At 57.5% G+C, this 15,897-nt stretch overlaps 1 protein-coding gene across 2 annotated transcripts in view; it reads right to left on the bottom strand.

Moving 5' to 3' along the window:
- Positions 1–700: 700 nt before the first annotated feature.
- UNC5B (unc-5 netrin receptor B) overlaps positions 701–15,897 on the bottom strand; it is an 88,321-nt gene continuing 73,124 nt past the window's right edge. The window contains exons 3-17 of one of the 2 annotated variants that reach the window (XM_005909928.2): positions 14,722–14,865; positions 14,159–14,262; positions 12,707–12,887; positions 11,827–11,994; positions 10,952–11,116; positions 10,705–10,737; positions 8,664–8,858; positions 7,935–8,324; positions 7,236–7,323; positions 6,231–6,399; positions 5,869–6,102; positions 3,869–4,018; positions 3,124–3,288; positions 1,861–2,042; positions 701–1,365 (exon numbers count right to left, since the gene is read on the bottom strand). In XM_005909928.2, coding sequence (XP_005909990.1) covers positions 1,200–1,365; positions 1,861–2,042; positions 3,124–3,288; positions 3,869–4,018; positions 5,869–6,102; positions 6,231–6,399; positions 7,236–7,323; positions 7,935–8,324; positions 8,664–8,858; positions 10,705–10,737; positions 10,952–11,116; positions 11,827–11,994; positions 12,707–12,887; positions 14,159–14,262; positions 14,722–14,865 — 2,534 coding nt within the window. In that variant the 3' untranslated portion in view covers positions 701–1,199. The remainder of the gene's footprint in view (positions 1,366–1,860; positions 2,043–3,123; positions 3,289–3,868; positions 4,019–5,868; positions 6,103–6,230; positions 6,400–7,235; positions 7,324–7,934; positions 8,325–8,663; positions 8,859–10,704; positions 10,738–10,951; positions 11,117–11,826; positions 11,995–12,706; positions 12,888–14,158; positions 14,263–14,721; positions 14,866–15,897) is intronic. The other variant, XM_005909929.3, reaches the window with a different exon arrangement.

Below are 15,897 nucleotides of genomic sequence, written 5' to 3' on the forward strand. Positions count from 1 at the left end.
GGGGTGTCCCAGCTGGCCCCGCCTTGGGGTAGGGGAAGAGAGGTGTCCACAGGGGATTTTCATCCCTGACTCCTTTCTCTGTGAGGACCCTCTCTGGGCCATGCCCCCTCTCCAGGAGCCCCCAGATCATAGTACTCCCTGGCTGGGCTGGCCCACCCACATTTTCCATCCCAGGTCCTTTTAATCTGGATTCCTGGGAACCTGGAGGAGCCATGGGGGCACCTGCCTGGGGCTGTGAGAGGGAGGCAGGACCCCACCCCACACCAGACCTCAGGCCTCCTTGGCTTTACTGATTCAGCATCTGTTTAAGATTTCAGAAACACGGGACCACGGCTCAGACCTCATCTGACCCTGTAGAAGTGCGGAAGCTGAGGGCTTGTTAGAATTTAGTCTAAGATGGAATCATTAGCAGCAAAGGGTTTCCTATTCAGTCTCTCTCTCCCTGATTCTCTCTCTTACACACATACACACGCACAGGCTGCTGGCCAGAATCACGAGCACGCCCACACCCACACTCAAGAAAAGCGTTTTCTATTTTTGTGTGTTATTTTTTCATTTTCTTTTTTTTCTTAAAAAGAACTTATCCAAATATCTGGATAATAAATCATTTGCGTTTCCTAAGAAACTGGGTTTTCTTTTCCCTTGTGGTTTTGGTGTTTTTTTTTTTTTTTTTTTTTGAGCCTTACTAGTGGTTGGAAGCTTTCTTTCTTTCCTTTTCCTTTTCACGTATGGACAGGAGAAAGCAGTTTCTCTGAATTGTACTTGACTCTTCAAAGAGGAAAACGGTGTGAATGGAGATGGAGGAGGGAGAATCAATGACTGAGGAAGAGAATAAAGAACACAACTAAAACAGATGCCCCGAGACTTCCCGGGGCTGAGGCTGGGAGGGCCACCTCCTTGCTCCCCTAGCTGCCTCCAGAGGGCCTGGCCCCTCCCGCTTCCTGCACAGAGGTCTGAGGTCAGGAGAGACAGCATGGGGTGGAGAAGGACCGCTGAGTCCTCCCAACAACGAAGTCCATGGATCTCCTAAGGCTGGTTGTGGTCTGCAGGTGGGGCAAGGAGCGGGGGAGGAGGAGGAGGGGCGACTCTGGCTGTGAGCTCGGGGGCAGAGGAGGCCCAATGGCCCCCCAGGAGGCTTCCCCGGGCCTGCCTGTGCCCGCCTCCTGCTGGTCCCTCCCAGCCCACAGGTGCAGGTCAGCTCAGCACTCCCCGTCGGTGGCCATGGCCACCAGCATCTCACTCTTGCCCATCTCCTCCAAGGCACTCGCCAGGCTGTTGAGGTCCCCATCGTCCTGCTGCAGAGCTTCCCAAAGGTCCAGGATCACACCCGTGGGGCTTGCTTTGGTGGCAAAGTAGTTCAGGTACCTGACGGAGGGAAGGAGAAGAACCCTGGGCTCCCCAGACGCTCATCCCCTCCCAGGGGCGGTGGGTTGAGGGGCCCCTGGGAGGACCTCCCCAGAGCACCGGGACTGTGGGCTCTGGACCCCCACAATCCTGGGTCTGAGTCCCAGCCCCTCTGCTTGCAGGCTGTATGGCCCCAGGCCATACACTGCTCCTCTTTGAGCCCCAGTGAGGGTGACTATTGCCATTATATTTATCCAGCATTTTAAGCTCTCCAGAAGAGTTCTGACACCAGGATGGATTCTGTCACCCAGCAAGCATTTCCAGAACACCTGATGTCCTGGGCACAAGGCTGCTGCTGCTGATCACACCTGGCTGGTATCCTGGCTCCACCTGTTCTCACGGGCTGGCATCTGAGCATGATGCTCTTCAAGGAACTACTATCAGGCTGCCTGCCCCGTGGGACACCGGGAGGGGGGCGGCTGTGGTCCCAGCCTGGTAGACCATCCCCACACTCACCGGTCCATGGACAGCTTCTGTGCCAATAGCCGCCAGTCATTGCCACGTGAGTTGGGGGCATCTAGGCTGTTGCATATCTTCTGGCGGATGGACAGGGGGATCTTGAAGGCGTAGGGTCCCAGTTGGGTGGTGACCACACTGCTGGGGGCAGAGCAGAGGGCGTCTAGGGAGCCAGCAGGCGTCTGGAAGGACAGGAAGCAAGGGTGAGATGGGGAGAGGGCTCCCTGTGTGCGATGCCACTAGGCATCTGTCCCTCCAGCCTCCCTGCCCAGGGACTGTGAGCTCGGGTAGACTCTGGCATCTCTCTGTGCTCTGGGTGGGCTCCAGCTGCTCAAAGGCCCCTGGAAGGTGAGCTCTCCAGGACCCGGGTGGCACACCCTTCCCCAGCCTCAGGGCACATGCTAATGCATGGCCCCAGCCAATGCTCATGCTGTCTCGTGATTACAAAGCCACGAGGGCCTCAGCCACAGTCTCACCCACATGGACCCACTTTTACACAAGCAAAAATGAAGTCTAGAAAGGGGAAGTGACTATCCATGGTCACGTGGTGAGTCAGTGACAGGGCTGGGTCTAGACTGCATCCAGCACCCTCTCCACTGCACTGCAGGGAGGCCCGGCACTGTCCCCCGGGTGCCTCGGGTTTTATAAACCTCAGTCTGGGTTATAGTGCTGGAGAACTGCAATCTGCGTTATCATGGAGATACAAGAGCCACGATCCCTGCCCGCCATTAAATCTTTTTTCTCATCTCCCAGGTGGGGATCCTCGTATCTGTCTCTCTGGTGGTTGTGAAGATCTGGTGAGATTTGGTACAGGTCAGGCCCAGGCTTGCACTCAGTAAGTCACAGCTGTTGGCCAAGAGTGAGCACATTCCAGCTCAGACATGGGAGGTGAGGGGTTTCCCAGGTGGTGCCAGTGGTAAAGAACCCACCTGCCAATGCAGGAGACGTAAGAGATGCGGGTTCAATCCCTGGGCTGGGAAGATCCCCTGGAGGAGGGCATGACAACCCACTCCAGTATTCTTGCCTGGAGAATCCCATAGACCGAGGAGCCTGGCAGGCTACAGTCCATGGGGTCACAAAGAGTCAGACACGACTGAAGCGACTGAGCACGCACGTTGGCCAAAAATGAGCACGTCCCAGCTCAGACATGGGAGGTGAGGGCACAGTTCTGTGGGAGGTGGCCCTTCGCCCAGATGAGGGGGAGCCTCGGGTCTGCGCCCTGTAGCGCCCAGCCCCACGGGGTGTCCGCGCTCTGGCCCTCACCTCTGCCAGCGTGGTATGCAGCTGGAATATCTGGCCCTCCCCCTCCACCTGCCGCACGCAGATCTTGCAGGTGAGCTCCGTGGAGGCCAGGCTGTGCCTCTCCAGCGTGAAGGTGCAGTGCAGGGCCTTCTGGCTGCCACTCCAAATGTGACAGAAGGGGATCTCCTGGGGGAGGCAGCCAGGGTTAAGGAGGTGAGGCCAGCTGGCCCTGCCCTCAGGGAATGGAGGCGTGGGCAGGGAAGGGGGCCAGCTCAGGGAAGGCTAGGACCTTCCCATCCAGGTAGGCAGAGAAGAGGAGCTGGGCAAGGGCCCTCCAACTGAGAAAGGGAACATACAGGCAAGAAGGCAAGAAGGCACGAGTCTGAGTATATGACTGTGTGTGTGTGTGTGTGTGTGTGTGTGTGTACTTATGTGTGTGACTCTGTGGGACTGGGAAGCCTTGTGGACTCAATAGTTTCACACAGATGGGCATGGGCAGAGGGATGTGACCATCAGAGATTAGTCTGGACAATCTGGCAGGCATGAATGCTCTTAGAGATGGTACGACCTCTTTAAAGATAATGTATACAGATAGTGTGTGTGGAGTGTATGACCGGGGTACCAGGGGAGAAAGAGAGAGACACAAGGGTGGGTGTGGGGACCAAGGCTGCAGGACAGAGAGGGAAGGTGGGGAGATGGGATAGGTCATCTCTGGGCAGCCCCTGCCCCAGCTCCACCCCTCCCCCTCCTTTGGCCCAGCCCTCACCTGGTACTTGGCCAGCAGCTTGCTCCTCCAGTGGGCATGGGGGATGTCGTGGAGGGAGAGGCGCAGGTTATGGTAACTGTCCTTAAACAGCAAGGGTTTTGGCTCCTCCACTAGGTAGCCACCCAGGGTCCGTTCCAGCTCGAGTACCTCCTGTGGGCCAGGGAGCAATGAGAAAGGGGAGCCCATCACATTGGGCCAACAGGCTCTTTCTCGCTGCAGGTTTGAGACTTGGGGACACATGCGGACAGAGGGAACCAGGCTGTAACATTGAGAGCAGGGTCCATCTGAGGCACAGGAATGGACATTTGGTAAGTGCTCAAAGAAAACTTACTGAGTGGGTGGATGCATGGGTGGATAGACAGAAAAATGGATTAATAAATGGACAGATAGTGGGACAAGTGGATGGATGAATGGATTTATAGGTGACCAAATAGACACATGGATGGCTCAATAGACGGACTGACAAATGGATGGGTGGATAGATACAGACAGACAAAATGATGTTTAGATGAAAATACAAATGGATGGGTGTGTAAACAGAAGGTCAGATGGAAGAAAAGATAAATGGATGGGTGAGTGATGGCTGGATGACTGCATGGATGGACAGAGACTGAATAAACAAAGAATGACATCAAACCAACATGGGCCACTTCCCTCTTGATCTCCATCCTATTCTCTGACCATAACTGGATGTTAGCCAGTGCCCTAGTACCAAGAGATCCAGGCCCTCTAACCCATTATGGGCCTCCTGGAATTTCAGGTCAGCCTGGTCTCAGGAGGACACTCTCTCCCACGAGGCCTTTGCACCTGTGTTGCATCAGTCCGCAACTTGGAGTCTGAGACAAGTCACATGAGACCGGGAAGCTAAGGAGCTGGAAGAGCCCACAGACCAGGGGTGGAAGAAAGCCACAGGAAGGGAGGAGGCTTCACAGAGCCGGGAGACGGAAAGATGGAAAAGGAAGAGGGGTTGAAACAGGGCCAAGCGTCTGTGCTCTCCCACTGTTTGTCAGGATGAGACAGAGGTCCTGGGAGCCGGGGAGCGTGAGCAGAGAATGGACAGGGTCTTAGAGGCTCGGGAGACAGGGAGGTACCAACACCTGCTGTTATCAGGTTGCAGGTGCTAAAATCCTTCTCTCTCTACCTGCCCTGAACCCCTCCTCATCTGCCATGGCCCCCCCTCACTCAGGGGCACTATCCACAGTTCTGCACACACTAGGAGCTTGGTTGTCAGTCCTGACCCTTCCTTACTTCCCCTTACTCTTTCCATTGGTCACTGCTTCTGTCCATTCTACTAAAAACTAAACAGAGTTTAGCCCCCTTGCCTGCCTGTTGTCCAGGGTCCAGCTCAAGGTCTGGCTGCAGCCTCCCAGTCGTTTGCCTATCCATCCCCACAGTGTAGCTTTCAAGAGAGCCCCTGTGAATAGGTGTCCACCAGGTCTCTGCCCCCACCCACTGGCTGGCTTCCAAATTCCTTGGCATGACCCCAAGGCTTTCGGGAGGCCGAGCCCTGCCATCTCTCGAGCCCCGCCTCTCATACCCCAGCACGCTTTGGCACACAGAACACCACACTTGCCTCTGCATAAACTTCTCTGTCTCCCGGAATGCCCTTCTCCCTTCTCTTCCTGGAGCTCCCACCTGTCCTTGGGAGCTTAGGGCTAAGGTCAGCTCTGAGAAGGCCCCAACGACCAAGCCCCGCCAGCCCGCATCCCCAGGCTGATGCTCCCGCAGCCCTGCATCAGTGATCCTCAGGTCTGGCTCCACCTCTAGCCCGCAGCTCGGTGAGGGCAGAACTGTGCCCGACTCATCTCTGTATCGCCAGTTTTGCCATTTCAATGTTTGAGGAATGAAGGAATGACTGGATGAGGCTGAGGGTGGTGGAGGGTGCCTGGCGGGTGCCATGATCCCGGGGAGGGAGTACTGGAAGGTACCATGCACGGGCTGGCTGTGGGCGAGGCACCCGCAGTGTGGGGCCTGTGCTGGCGCCCATGGTCTGGCCTTACCTTCAGTGCTACAGGCGTGTCCTCTAGGCAGTAGACTCTGAGGCTGTACTCCAGGGAGGTGCAGAGGGCCGGGGCAAAGATGGCCAGCTGGAGCCGCTTGACTGCCGAGCGGGAGTAAGACTCACCCGTGAACACATAGGTGCCCAGCTGGTCCAGCAGGATGTGGCAGGACCTGGCCTCCAGCTGGCAGTAGCAAGGGGTATTCAGGGTCTCCTCATCCAGGGTCACCACTTCCTGTAGGGTCACGGAGAGGGGGTGGTGAAGTGGCCGGGTCAGCCAAGGCCCTGGAGGGGGTCCATCCAGGTTGGGCCAGGATGAAAGGGGCTTTCAGATCCCAAGGTCCCCCAGCCTTGCCTCCTCACCTCCCAGTGGCCCTGGTGGGCCTGGGTCTTGAGCTGGAAAATCCAGTTGCCGGCACTGACTTCTGCGCAGTGGGGCACCGTGAGGATGACGGGGTGGCATAGCAGGAGGCCCGTGGGCCCGCAGGTCACTGCGGGGCTCAATACTGTCTGGGTCCCTTCTGAAAGCGGGCTGGGGCAAGGTGGAGGGGAGAGGGAGGCAGTGAGGAAGTGGGGCTGGGCTCCCCCCGCCCTGGCTGCTGGGGTGAGAGAAGGCAGTTCTGTACCCCTGGGGCTCCCAGAGTTAAGGAAAAATGGCACAGGCCTTGAAATCATTTCTATATTTTTGCTATTACATCACAACATTCTCGTAGCCAAATCTTTGCTCCCATTTTCAAAGGTTCTGCACTCTGCAGATGCTGTGGATAGGTACTGCTAAAAAGCCCTCTGGAAAACTGGTACCCATCCACACTCCCACCAACGCGCCATGGGAAGGCTGTGTTCCCACACTCTTGCCAGCATGAAGGTACTATGGCATTTGAAAATATCTTTGCAAATTCATGAGCAGGGAAACTTCCGGCGCCTCATAGCTCTTTCTTTTACTATTTCTTTGATTTCAAATTAAGTCAAACATTTTCTCATAACCTACTGGCCACTGTGTGACTGCGTGCATGGATCTGTATGTATGACAGTGTGTGTGTGAATCACTCGTTCATATCCTTTGCCCATTTTTGTACTGAGATATTCAGTTTTTCTTACTGGTCTCCCAAACCTCTTCATATAGTTAGGATATTAGCTCTTTGTCATATTGTAGCCAGCTGGTCATCTGGCTTTCAGTTTTATGATTTGTTGAGCTGGTTTTGCATGACTTAAATGGGAACAAATATCGAGCAATGTCTTCCTTGGAGAACTGTCTCTGGTCTTGGCACTGGGCTTAGAAGGGGATATACTTGAGCCCCAGGTGGGCAAGCAGCAGGGAGACAGGCCAAGCAGGGGGCAGCCAGGCTGGAGCTGGGTCTCTCTACTCACAGAGTGTTTTCTGCCTTGTTGATGAGGAGGTACATCTCGTAGAACTTGCCCTGGGGGATGGCTCCATTGGGCACCAGCAGGCTGACCCCTAGCGGGAGAGAGAGGTCAGTAGGGAGGGGCTAGGAGTCCAGGAGCTTAGCACAGGGGATGGGGGGTTGGCCTCCCGCTTGGAATAGGGAAAAAAAGACATCTTCTGAGATCCTGGTGGTCACCAGCAAGGCATGGGGAGAGCGGTTGGGTGCCAGGAAAGGCCAGGTCACTGACCGCAGCGGGGCTGTCCAGAGGGACCGCACAGGGGAGGCATTGCAATGGGATATAGAGATAGGCCAAAGTCCTGGAGGCTGAAAGGGTGGTTCCAGCCCCAGCCTAGCTCAGGGTATGACACGGGGAAACTCATCTGCTGGCTGTGCAACCTGAGCTGGGCGGCCCTGTCTTTTCAACAGCACCCTTACATGGCAGTATTCTTTCCCACTTACTCGAGAGTGAAATTGAGGTTTAGAGAGTTCCCCTCCCCTAGCGAGGCAGAGGCAGGCCTGGACCCCAGGTCTTCATTTTATCATCACTTTATCCCTTTGGGCCTCACTTCCCATGTCTGTGAAATGGGACCAGGAAGTCCTATTTTCGGCTGGGTGAGTGTTGGACTACCTAGAGGGGAACATGCCGAGGCCAGGCTGACAGGCAAGCAGAGCAGGGACCCACCTGTGCCGGGGATGCTGAGCCTCCCGCCCAGGCAGCCAAAGGTGCCACTGACACTGCTCCCCGGGTCACGGGGCACGCCCAGGAGCTGCTGGGAGCCGAGGCTGGCACTGCGCAGGTGCAGGAAGTGGGTGTCCCGGGCAAAGTCACCAGGGTACGTGCCGGGAGGCAGGACTCCCAGCAGGTCGGCGCCGTCTGCCAGGCCTGGCCCAGAGCCAGTGGTGCCGGAGCTGTAGACCTTGATCTTGAGGTTGGGCAGTGGGTCCAGCAGTGGCGAGTTGGTCATGGGGATCTTGTCAGCTGAGTCCTGCAGGGCGTACTTTGGCCCGCGGTAGATGCTGGTGCTGGCAGTGAGGTCAGGAGGCACGGATGGGTGCAGGAGCTGTGGGTTGTCTGCAGGGCGGGGCTGCAGTCAGACTCAGCCTGTGGTGCCTCCCTGGCCCCATCCCACCCTCTGCTACTGTTGGGGGCCCTTCTTTTACAAAATCCCACCCAAATTCCAGCTCTGAAAGGTTCCACTGCCAACTAAGGCAGGAAGCTTACGGACTTGCCACCTGAGTTATTTCTTCTCTTTCCTGCATCGCTTTCATCCATACTTGTCCAATGTTCCTTATTTAAAAAAACTCTAGAGAAACCTCAGGAGGGAATCAGGCACCTCTGCTCTGGTCTGGCTGCCAAGCCCCCTGGGGACCCTGCCTGCACCCACCACCCCAGGTGTCCCCAGGTCCTTACTGGGCCTTGCAGTCTTGAAGTTGACTGGGTGGAAGCCGCCGGTGAGGGCGGCGGATGAGTCGGTGATGTCGGTGTCAAAGTCCCGGCAGTTGCGGCGGTACACCACCACCGCCACCACTATGAGGACAGCCACCACCACGAAGATGGACACCACGAGGCCCGCATACAGCGCCATGTCCCCCGAGGTCTCCAGGACTGTGGGGACAGGAGGGCTGAATGAGGGGCAGGGGGCAGAGACCCAGGCCTTGGGGGAGCCAGAGACTCCCTTGGTCCCCGGGGAGAGGCAGGGCCTGGGATAGACTGGCGCTGTCCTAGGTTTAAATCTGAGCTCTGCCAGACAGGCTGGTGACCTCAGGCAAGCCTTGAACCTCTCTGAGCATCAGTCTCTATAAGTTTACCGATCTAAATGCCCCTGTCCCCATGCTCTGCTTCCTTCCCAGTGTAGTAAGGAGAGGCACAGGCACTCTTGAGGTGGACACTTACAAGAGTGAAGTCACTGCTCTCTGCTCAGGAGGTGACAGGGCCTGTGGCTCAAAATCAGGGGCCACAGAGTGTCCTGTCCAAGGTGGGAGTAAACCCAGGGCCTCACTTGCAGCCTGCAGCAATCTCCGTAGGACCCAAGGTCCTGGTTCCCAGAAATCTCTGCAAGTAGCCACTCTGAGCTCATTTCCATTCTGGGCTGAGGGCGGGAGGGGGAGGGGAAGCAGGAGGAGGAGAATGAGATGCATGGTGATGGATGGAGAGGAGGGAAGGGAAGGGAGAGCTAGAAGGGAAGGAAGGGGCTCAGGGAGGCAACCCCAGGTTACACTCCCCACCCCAGACAGGCTGCTAGGCTGGAGGACACCCCGCCCTGGACAGTGGGCAGGGCAGGCTGCTGCACAGCTCGAATCAGCTCCACACGGCCAGGCAGAGAGGTGTTCTGTCCAGCAGAACTTTCTAGGAAGATGGTGAATCCCATGTCTACGCTGTTTCCCATGACAGCTGCCAGCCACGTGCGGTTATTAAACAACTAAAATGTGGCTGGCTGGGCTGAGGAAAAGTTTTTGGACATATTTATTTTCAGCTAAGATAAATAGAATTTTCAAGCCACACACGTCTAGCGGCTACTATGCTGGACAGCGCAGTAGAGCCAAGACGGCTGCCCCCACCCCACCCCATGTCCTCTGGGAGCTCGGGGAAGGCCCTGTCTACTCTCCCCCAACCCCCAGGGGCCCTCAGAGAGGGAGGCCAGCTTTCCTGCCTGAACTGGGGGGAGGCCTGAGCTTCAGCAAGGTCAGGCAGGGCCCTCAGCCCTGAGGTTTGGCTGATTCCATCACCTGCTAGACCTCCATCTCTCCTCATTCTTGGGCTCCCATCTCTCTGGGGACTCTGCCTCATCACGTCATCACTATCATGGGGGGTGGTCACTTGCCTGGTGATTTACAATATCTAATCAGTCACCAGTCTGCCCCCGCTGTGAGCTGCATTCAGGGCCTCACTACTGATTTTATAATTCTGGAATTATTTGGAAATTGTGGCTTAATTACCACAGGCCAATCTGCCCAAGCTGCAGCACAGCCCCGGGGGGCTGGCGCAGGGCAGCGGGTGTCCCAGGGACCCAGGAGGTGTCCGTTGGCTGCTGGGGGGAACAGTGAGAGGCACTGGGAGGGGTAGGTGTGGGCTTGCCTGCTGGCCCCACCCCGCAGAGGAAAACCGAGGGGTGGGGCTCGGAGCAGAAGCTCTAGCCAAATATTTAGGTTCCAATCCTAACTGGATCCTTGGGTAAGTCCCTTCTCTCTGAGACTCAGTTTCTTCTCCTAAATGCGAAGGTCAAGACAGTCCCTGGGGGCCCTTCTTTCAGCTTAGGGTCTGCCTGTCTGACGGTGATGGAGACCATGCCACATGCAGGGTTGGGCGCCGGGAACCCCACAGAGCTTGTAGGGGGGCACCTTCAACTCTCCCTGCCCTTGCCCTGCCCTGCACTCCACCCCTTGAAAAAACCGGTCAAGGAAAACCAGGGGTCCCCCCAGAGGAAAGAGGACAGCCATGAAATGGGACTTACGGTGGCTTTTGGGGTCACTTAGAGTTTTCTTATCTGTCGAGGGAAATAAAGGGAAAGAAAGACAATGACACAGATGACGGAGAGGGTGGTAGAGAGGGTGCTGGGAGATGCGTGGATGAGATGAGAGCCGGGCGGGCGGGCAGGGCCCCAAGGGACTGCTTCACTGCAGGCCAGGCGGTGGGGGCTGGGCGGGGGGCTTCTCTGGCTCCAGAGCCACCACCCTGGGCCCCGCCCTCTGAAGACTCACTTTGCACGCACAGCCCATCAGTGCAGTTCTTGGAGTCGAGCAGGGTCCCACTGCAGTCCCGGCCTCCGTTCTGGGGTGGGGGTGCCATGCACTCGCGGCTGCGCCAGTGCGCACACTCGGTGCTACAGGCTGACCACTTGCTCCACTCCGTCCACCCTCCGTCAACTGTGGGGACACAGCGTGTGGTCCATGGGGACGTGGGCACGCACGGGCGCCTGCACACACGATTACATGTGCACAACACAGCAGAGCACGCACACACAGAGTACAGCAGGGGAAGAGGAGTCCAAGACATACACAGGCCGCCCGGAGAAATCACACCACGGGCCAGATGAGAGTCAGGGAGCTCAGGTGGGCAAAGGTAGCTCCAGACACACACATAAGATCACCGGCGCAGACTCGCACAGGGTTCAACAGAGGCACAAACCCAGGCGAAAAACACCACACATTCACATAAACACGCCACCAGAGAGAGAGAGCACAGACCCACTGATGGGGATACAGAGCGAGACACAAGGAAAAGAGGACTGCAGCAAGACGGCGGTCAGCGGCCAGGTGTGCCGAGCAGTCAAGGGCAGGAGCACAGGCACTCTGACGCCGGGTGCCTCTGGGACCCTGGCCTGGGGGCTGACACGGAGAACCCCCAGCCCAGAGGGCAGGGAGCCTACCCCCAAGAGCCTCTGCCTCCGTCTCTCCCACAGCACAGGGCGGAACAAGAGGTCAGAGGTCACAGCACCTGGTCCAGCAGGGTCAGCCAGCCGTGGGTCCCAGGACAAGCCCAGAAGGGGAGAAGTCAGTGGTCCTGACTCTGTGACCCCACAGCACAGAAGGCAGGGCTGGGCGCGAGTGCGGTGCCACCTGGCTTGTGGCCTTACCTGGGCACACGGTGGTGCAGGCAGTCTTCTGGAAGGCCTGGCCCTCGCAGAAGGCACCTCCGTTGAGCGGGGCAGGGTTGGTGCAGGTCCGCGTGCGCTTCTGCCAGCCGCGGCCACAGCGGTTAGAGCAGGGCGACCACTCTGCCCAGCTGGACCAGCCACCATTCACTGCGAGGGTAGTAGGTGTCACCCAGCTGGCCTGGCTCTTCACCCTGTGGGGCCCCCAGGCCCCACCCCACAGCCCTGAGGAGGCCCCTCTGCTGGGGACTGGCCCTCTGGAGTTGGACCCCCTCTGCCATCAAGGCTGGGGACTCAGACACCGGAGGGCAGACCTGGGTTGCATTCAGCACCAGACGGCAACCAATGACTCCCTGCCTTTCTGTACAATGGCAAGTAGAGGTCCAGAGAGGGCTGGCACCCTGGGTCTCCCCGTGAGGAATAGGGGGAGGTCTATAACTGGAGCTACAACACTCATCTCAGCTGTGGCTCCGCCCCCCCACCCAAGGGGACAGCAAGGAATTGCTGAGCGGCCCGAGCAGCAGTCCCGAACTCTGCTAGAATAATACGCTTGGGGATGGGGATCCCAAGTGGGCCCTGCCTCAGCCCCGACTCCCAGAGAACTGGGTCTTCTTCAGGGACAAGCAAAGGGCTTGAGAAGGGGCGAGTGCTCCTGGCTGGGGGCCCAGGAGTGCCTGGCCTCACCACTAAATTTGCTGTGTGACCTTGGAGAAGCTACCTCTCCTCTCTTGGGCCTCCTCCTCACCACCTGTTCACCAGGTGCTGGCTTTTGGGTAGAACAGGGTCAGGTGGGCTATACTGCCCCAGGTCCCCGCCCACCTCCACCACGTGTCCCCTCCCCACCGCCCACTCTGGGCCACACCGTAGACAATGATGGTGGCCGTGGTGCTGCGGCGCTTTGCCACGATGTTCTTGGCCACGCAGGTGTAGTTGGCCGTGTCCGACAGGCGGGCCTGGCGGATGATGAGGTTGTGGTCGATGGTGAGCAGGAAGTTGGTGTCCTGGGTGGGGTCGATGACGTCCTCATTCTTGAGCCATTCCACCTGCAGGGGAGGGGTTGGGGGTGTGAGGGCCCAGTGCCTGATCCCTGCACCCCAGAGTGTGGGCCCTCTGCAGGGGGTTGGTGGGGAAGGCCGAGCTAAACAGGACAGTTCTATCCCTGTCCAAGCTTGGTGGTGACCCAGGATGCAGGGCCTCTACAGGCCAGGCACTGTGCTGGGCACTGCAGAACACAGTGGTTAAGATGACCACCCACCAGCTGGCAGCCTTGGGAAGGGACTTCCACTCAGCCCCAGTTTCATCAACTATAAGTTGATATTCAGTAGCACTATCCAAAGGGCTACTGTGAGGATGAAATGAATCCGTATGTAGAAAGTGTGGAGCACATGCCTGGCTCACAGTAAGTACTAAATAAATGCGTGTCTTCATCATTAACTCTGTAAACCGACTCCCTTAGTCAGGGTAAGAGATCTGGCAGGTGATTAAAAACAGGGTCCCCATTTTAGCAGCTCTGGGTGTGCAAATCCCAGCTCCGCCACTCACTAGCTGGGTGACCCTGGTTGACCGCTTCCCTTGGCCCAGTGCTGTGCTCCCAGCCATAAGATGGGATGACGTGGTTGCCATGAGGACTATTCTGCCAGGTGCTGGGCACATGTGGGAGCCCCACGAGGCTACCTGTCATGAAGGGAGTCTGAGCTCATTTCCAGATGGAGGCCTGGGCTGGGGGCAGTGACTAGAGCCAAGATTCTGATGTCTGATTCTGAGCTGGAAGTCCAGGGGACCATCTTCCCCAACCCTGTGCTACTAAGGTCCCTGGCGGCAAAGCTGAGATGTTTCCCCATGCCCTGCTCTGACTCCAGGACCACCAGTACGGCCAGTGGGAGAGAGGAAGCAGGTCTGGGATACAAGCAGGGCAGTGAGGGGACAGGAGGGCATCACCCAGGGACGCACATGTGGTACCAGAAGGTGTGATGAGCTCAGACACACGCATTGTGAGACTCTTTGGTCTCCATAAAGCTGGGTTCTTGGGTTCTGGGAGACGGTGTGTGCAGCCACTTCCCTTGCAGGAGACCGAGCCTGGGGTCAGCCCAAGGAGTCCTGGGGGTTCCTTCCCCAGTTCTGCCCCATCCATGAGGTTAGATGATGCCTGGGGAGGGCCCAGCTGGGATCTGGGATGTGCCGAGTTCTAAAGAGATGGCAGTTCTTTCCTCTGTAAAATGGGAGGGCTCTGGGAGGCTGAGTTACCGTGGCTGGTGGTAAATACCACACCTGGGTGGCCTCTGCCATGCCCAGTATTCCCCATGTCCTCACTCACCTCAGCCACAGGCACCCCCTCTGGTGGGCGGCACTGCAGGAGAACTTCATGGTCCAGGGGCACTTCCTTGCCCAGAGGCTCCTGATCAAAGTTCTTGCGCAGGTCTGGGAGAAGGGAAAGGGTTCCAAGGCACCGTCAGGCCAGGGCCGGGAGGAGGCCAGTCAGGCAGAGCTGGATCCTGAAGTGTTCCCTTCTAGCCACGAGGTGGCAGTGCACACCAAGGAAATTTTACCAGGACTCCTGGCCTTTACCAGGGGAATCTCTTCTCCAAGACAGGGGCCTTACCAGGTGGACTGAGGGGAACAAAGTTCCCTCCCTAGCTCTGGGATCCTATGCACATGATGACTAGGGAAGCTGATGGGTTTGTTATATAAATAAGTAGGTAAAAAGGGGCCATTAGAAATTCTGGCACCAAAGGTGGCACAGGCTCTGGGTCTTGGAGCCTTCTTCTGAGCTGGTGGCCCCTGTGCCCTCATGTCTGTGTGTAGAACTCTCCCTCCAGGATCCATGGGGAAAGGGGAAAGGGCCCAAGGGAACGGGGTTGGGGCGTCCAGGCAGCGTACATGCGATGCGGACGTAGGCCCGGCGACTCTTGGTGGTGCCTGCAGAGCTCCAGGCTACACACTGGCACCAGTAATCCTCCAGCCCGAACAGCTCCTCTACCTGCTGCCGCGACACCTCGATCTGCACCTCTCGCACCTGCAGGCCTGGGAGGAGGAGAGAGATGCCGTTGGTGGGGGGGCAGGAGACACAGGATATGGGACCATGATATCCTGTGTCCTTTTCACCCCTCCCCACCCTCCAGTCCTGGGGGCTCCTCTCCCACTGCCTCCCGTTTCCCTTTTTCTCATCTCTTCTGCTTCGAGCCTGGCCCAAGCCACCACCACAGCTCACCTGGAAACAATAATGGCTAACCCAAGCCCTCTGCCCTCATTCAATCCACTTGCCACCCTGCAGACAATGTGTGCTCTTTGAAAGGTCCAAGTGGCATCCATCCCCCTGCTATGTCCCTGTCATCCTGGTGTAAAGACCCCGACCCTCCACGTGGCCTCCAGGCCCTGTAAGATCTATCCACTGCAGCCTCACTGGGCGTCTCTGAGGGCCTCATGCTCCCCCAGCCTCTCTAGTCACAGGGCCTTTGCACATGCAGTCCTTTGCCTGGGACTCTTCTTCTGTCCTTTCTGCGTCCAGTGAACTCCCAGTGACCATCCGCTTTGCGCTAGGTCTCGCTTCGGAGGGCAGCCCCTCAATGCTGGCCCACCCCCACCAGCTCTCAGAGAGCCACTCAGCACTCCCATAGGTGCACTGGACACTGGTCTGCAGAGTTATCACTCCCCACCCAGCCCGATTCCCTCATGGCACTACCATGGTCTGAAACGGCATTATTTATTGCCATGTTCATGTAGGAACTGTATCTCCTGCAGGAGAATGAGGTGGGGCTTTGCCCTGTTCACTGCTGTGGCCCAGGGTCTGAGACAGTCAGCGAGCTCAACCAATATGAGGTAAGCGTGTGATCTCTGGCCATTGCTCAGGAGACTGTAGGGCTGAAGCTAAGAGGAGGCCCCTTTTCCTGGGAACCCTCCAATCTCTCAATGGCTCCTTGTTGGGGCCCGAGGGGTTCCCTGGATAACTGGGTGCACTAGCACACACAAAAGGAATCATTTACTCTTTTGCCTTCACTCCCTCAATGACAAAATGCTCTACGTTCAAGTAAGGGATGAAGCCTCCTGGATGAGGGT

The sequence above is a fragment of the Bos mutus genome, chromosome 28, assembly GCF_027580195.1.
Source record: "Bos mutus isolate GX-2022 chromosome 28, NWIPB_WYAK_1.1, whole genome shotgun sequence".
NCBI classification, from domain to species: domain Eukaryota; kingdom Metazoa; phylum Chordata; class Mammalia; order Artiodactyla; family Bovidae; genus Bos; species Bos mutus.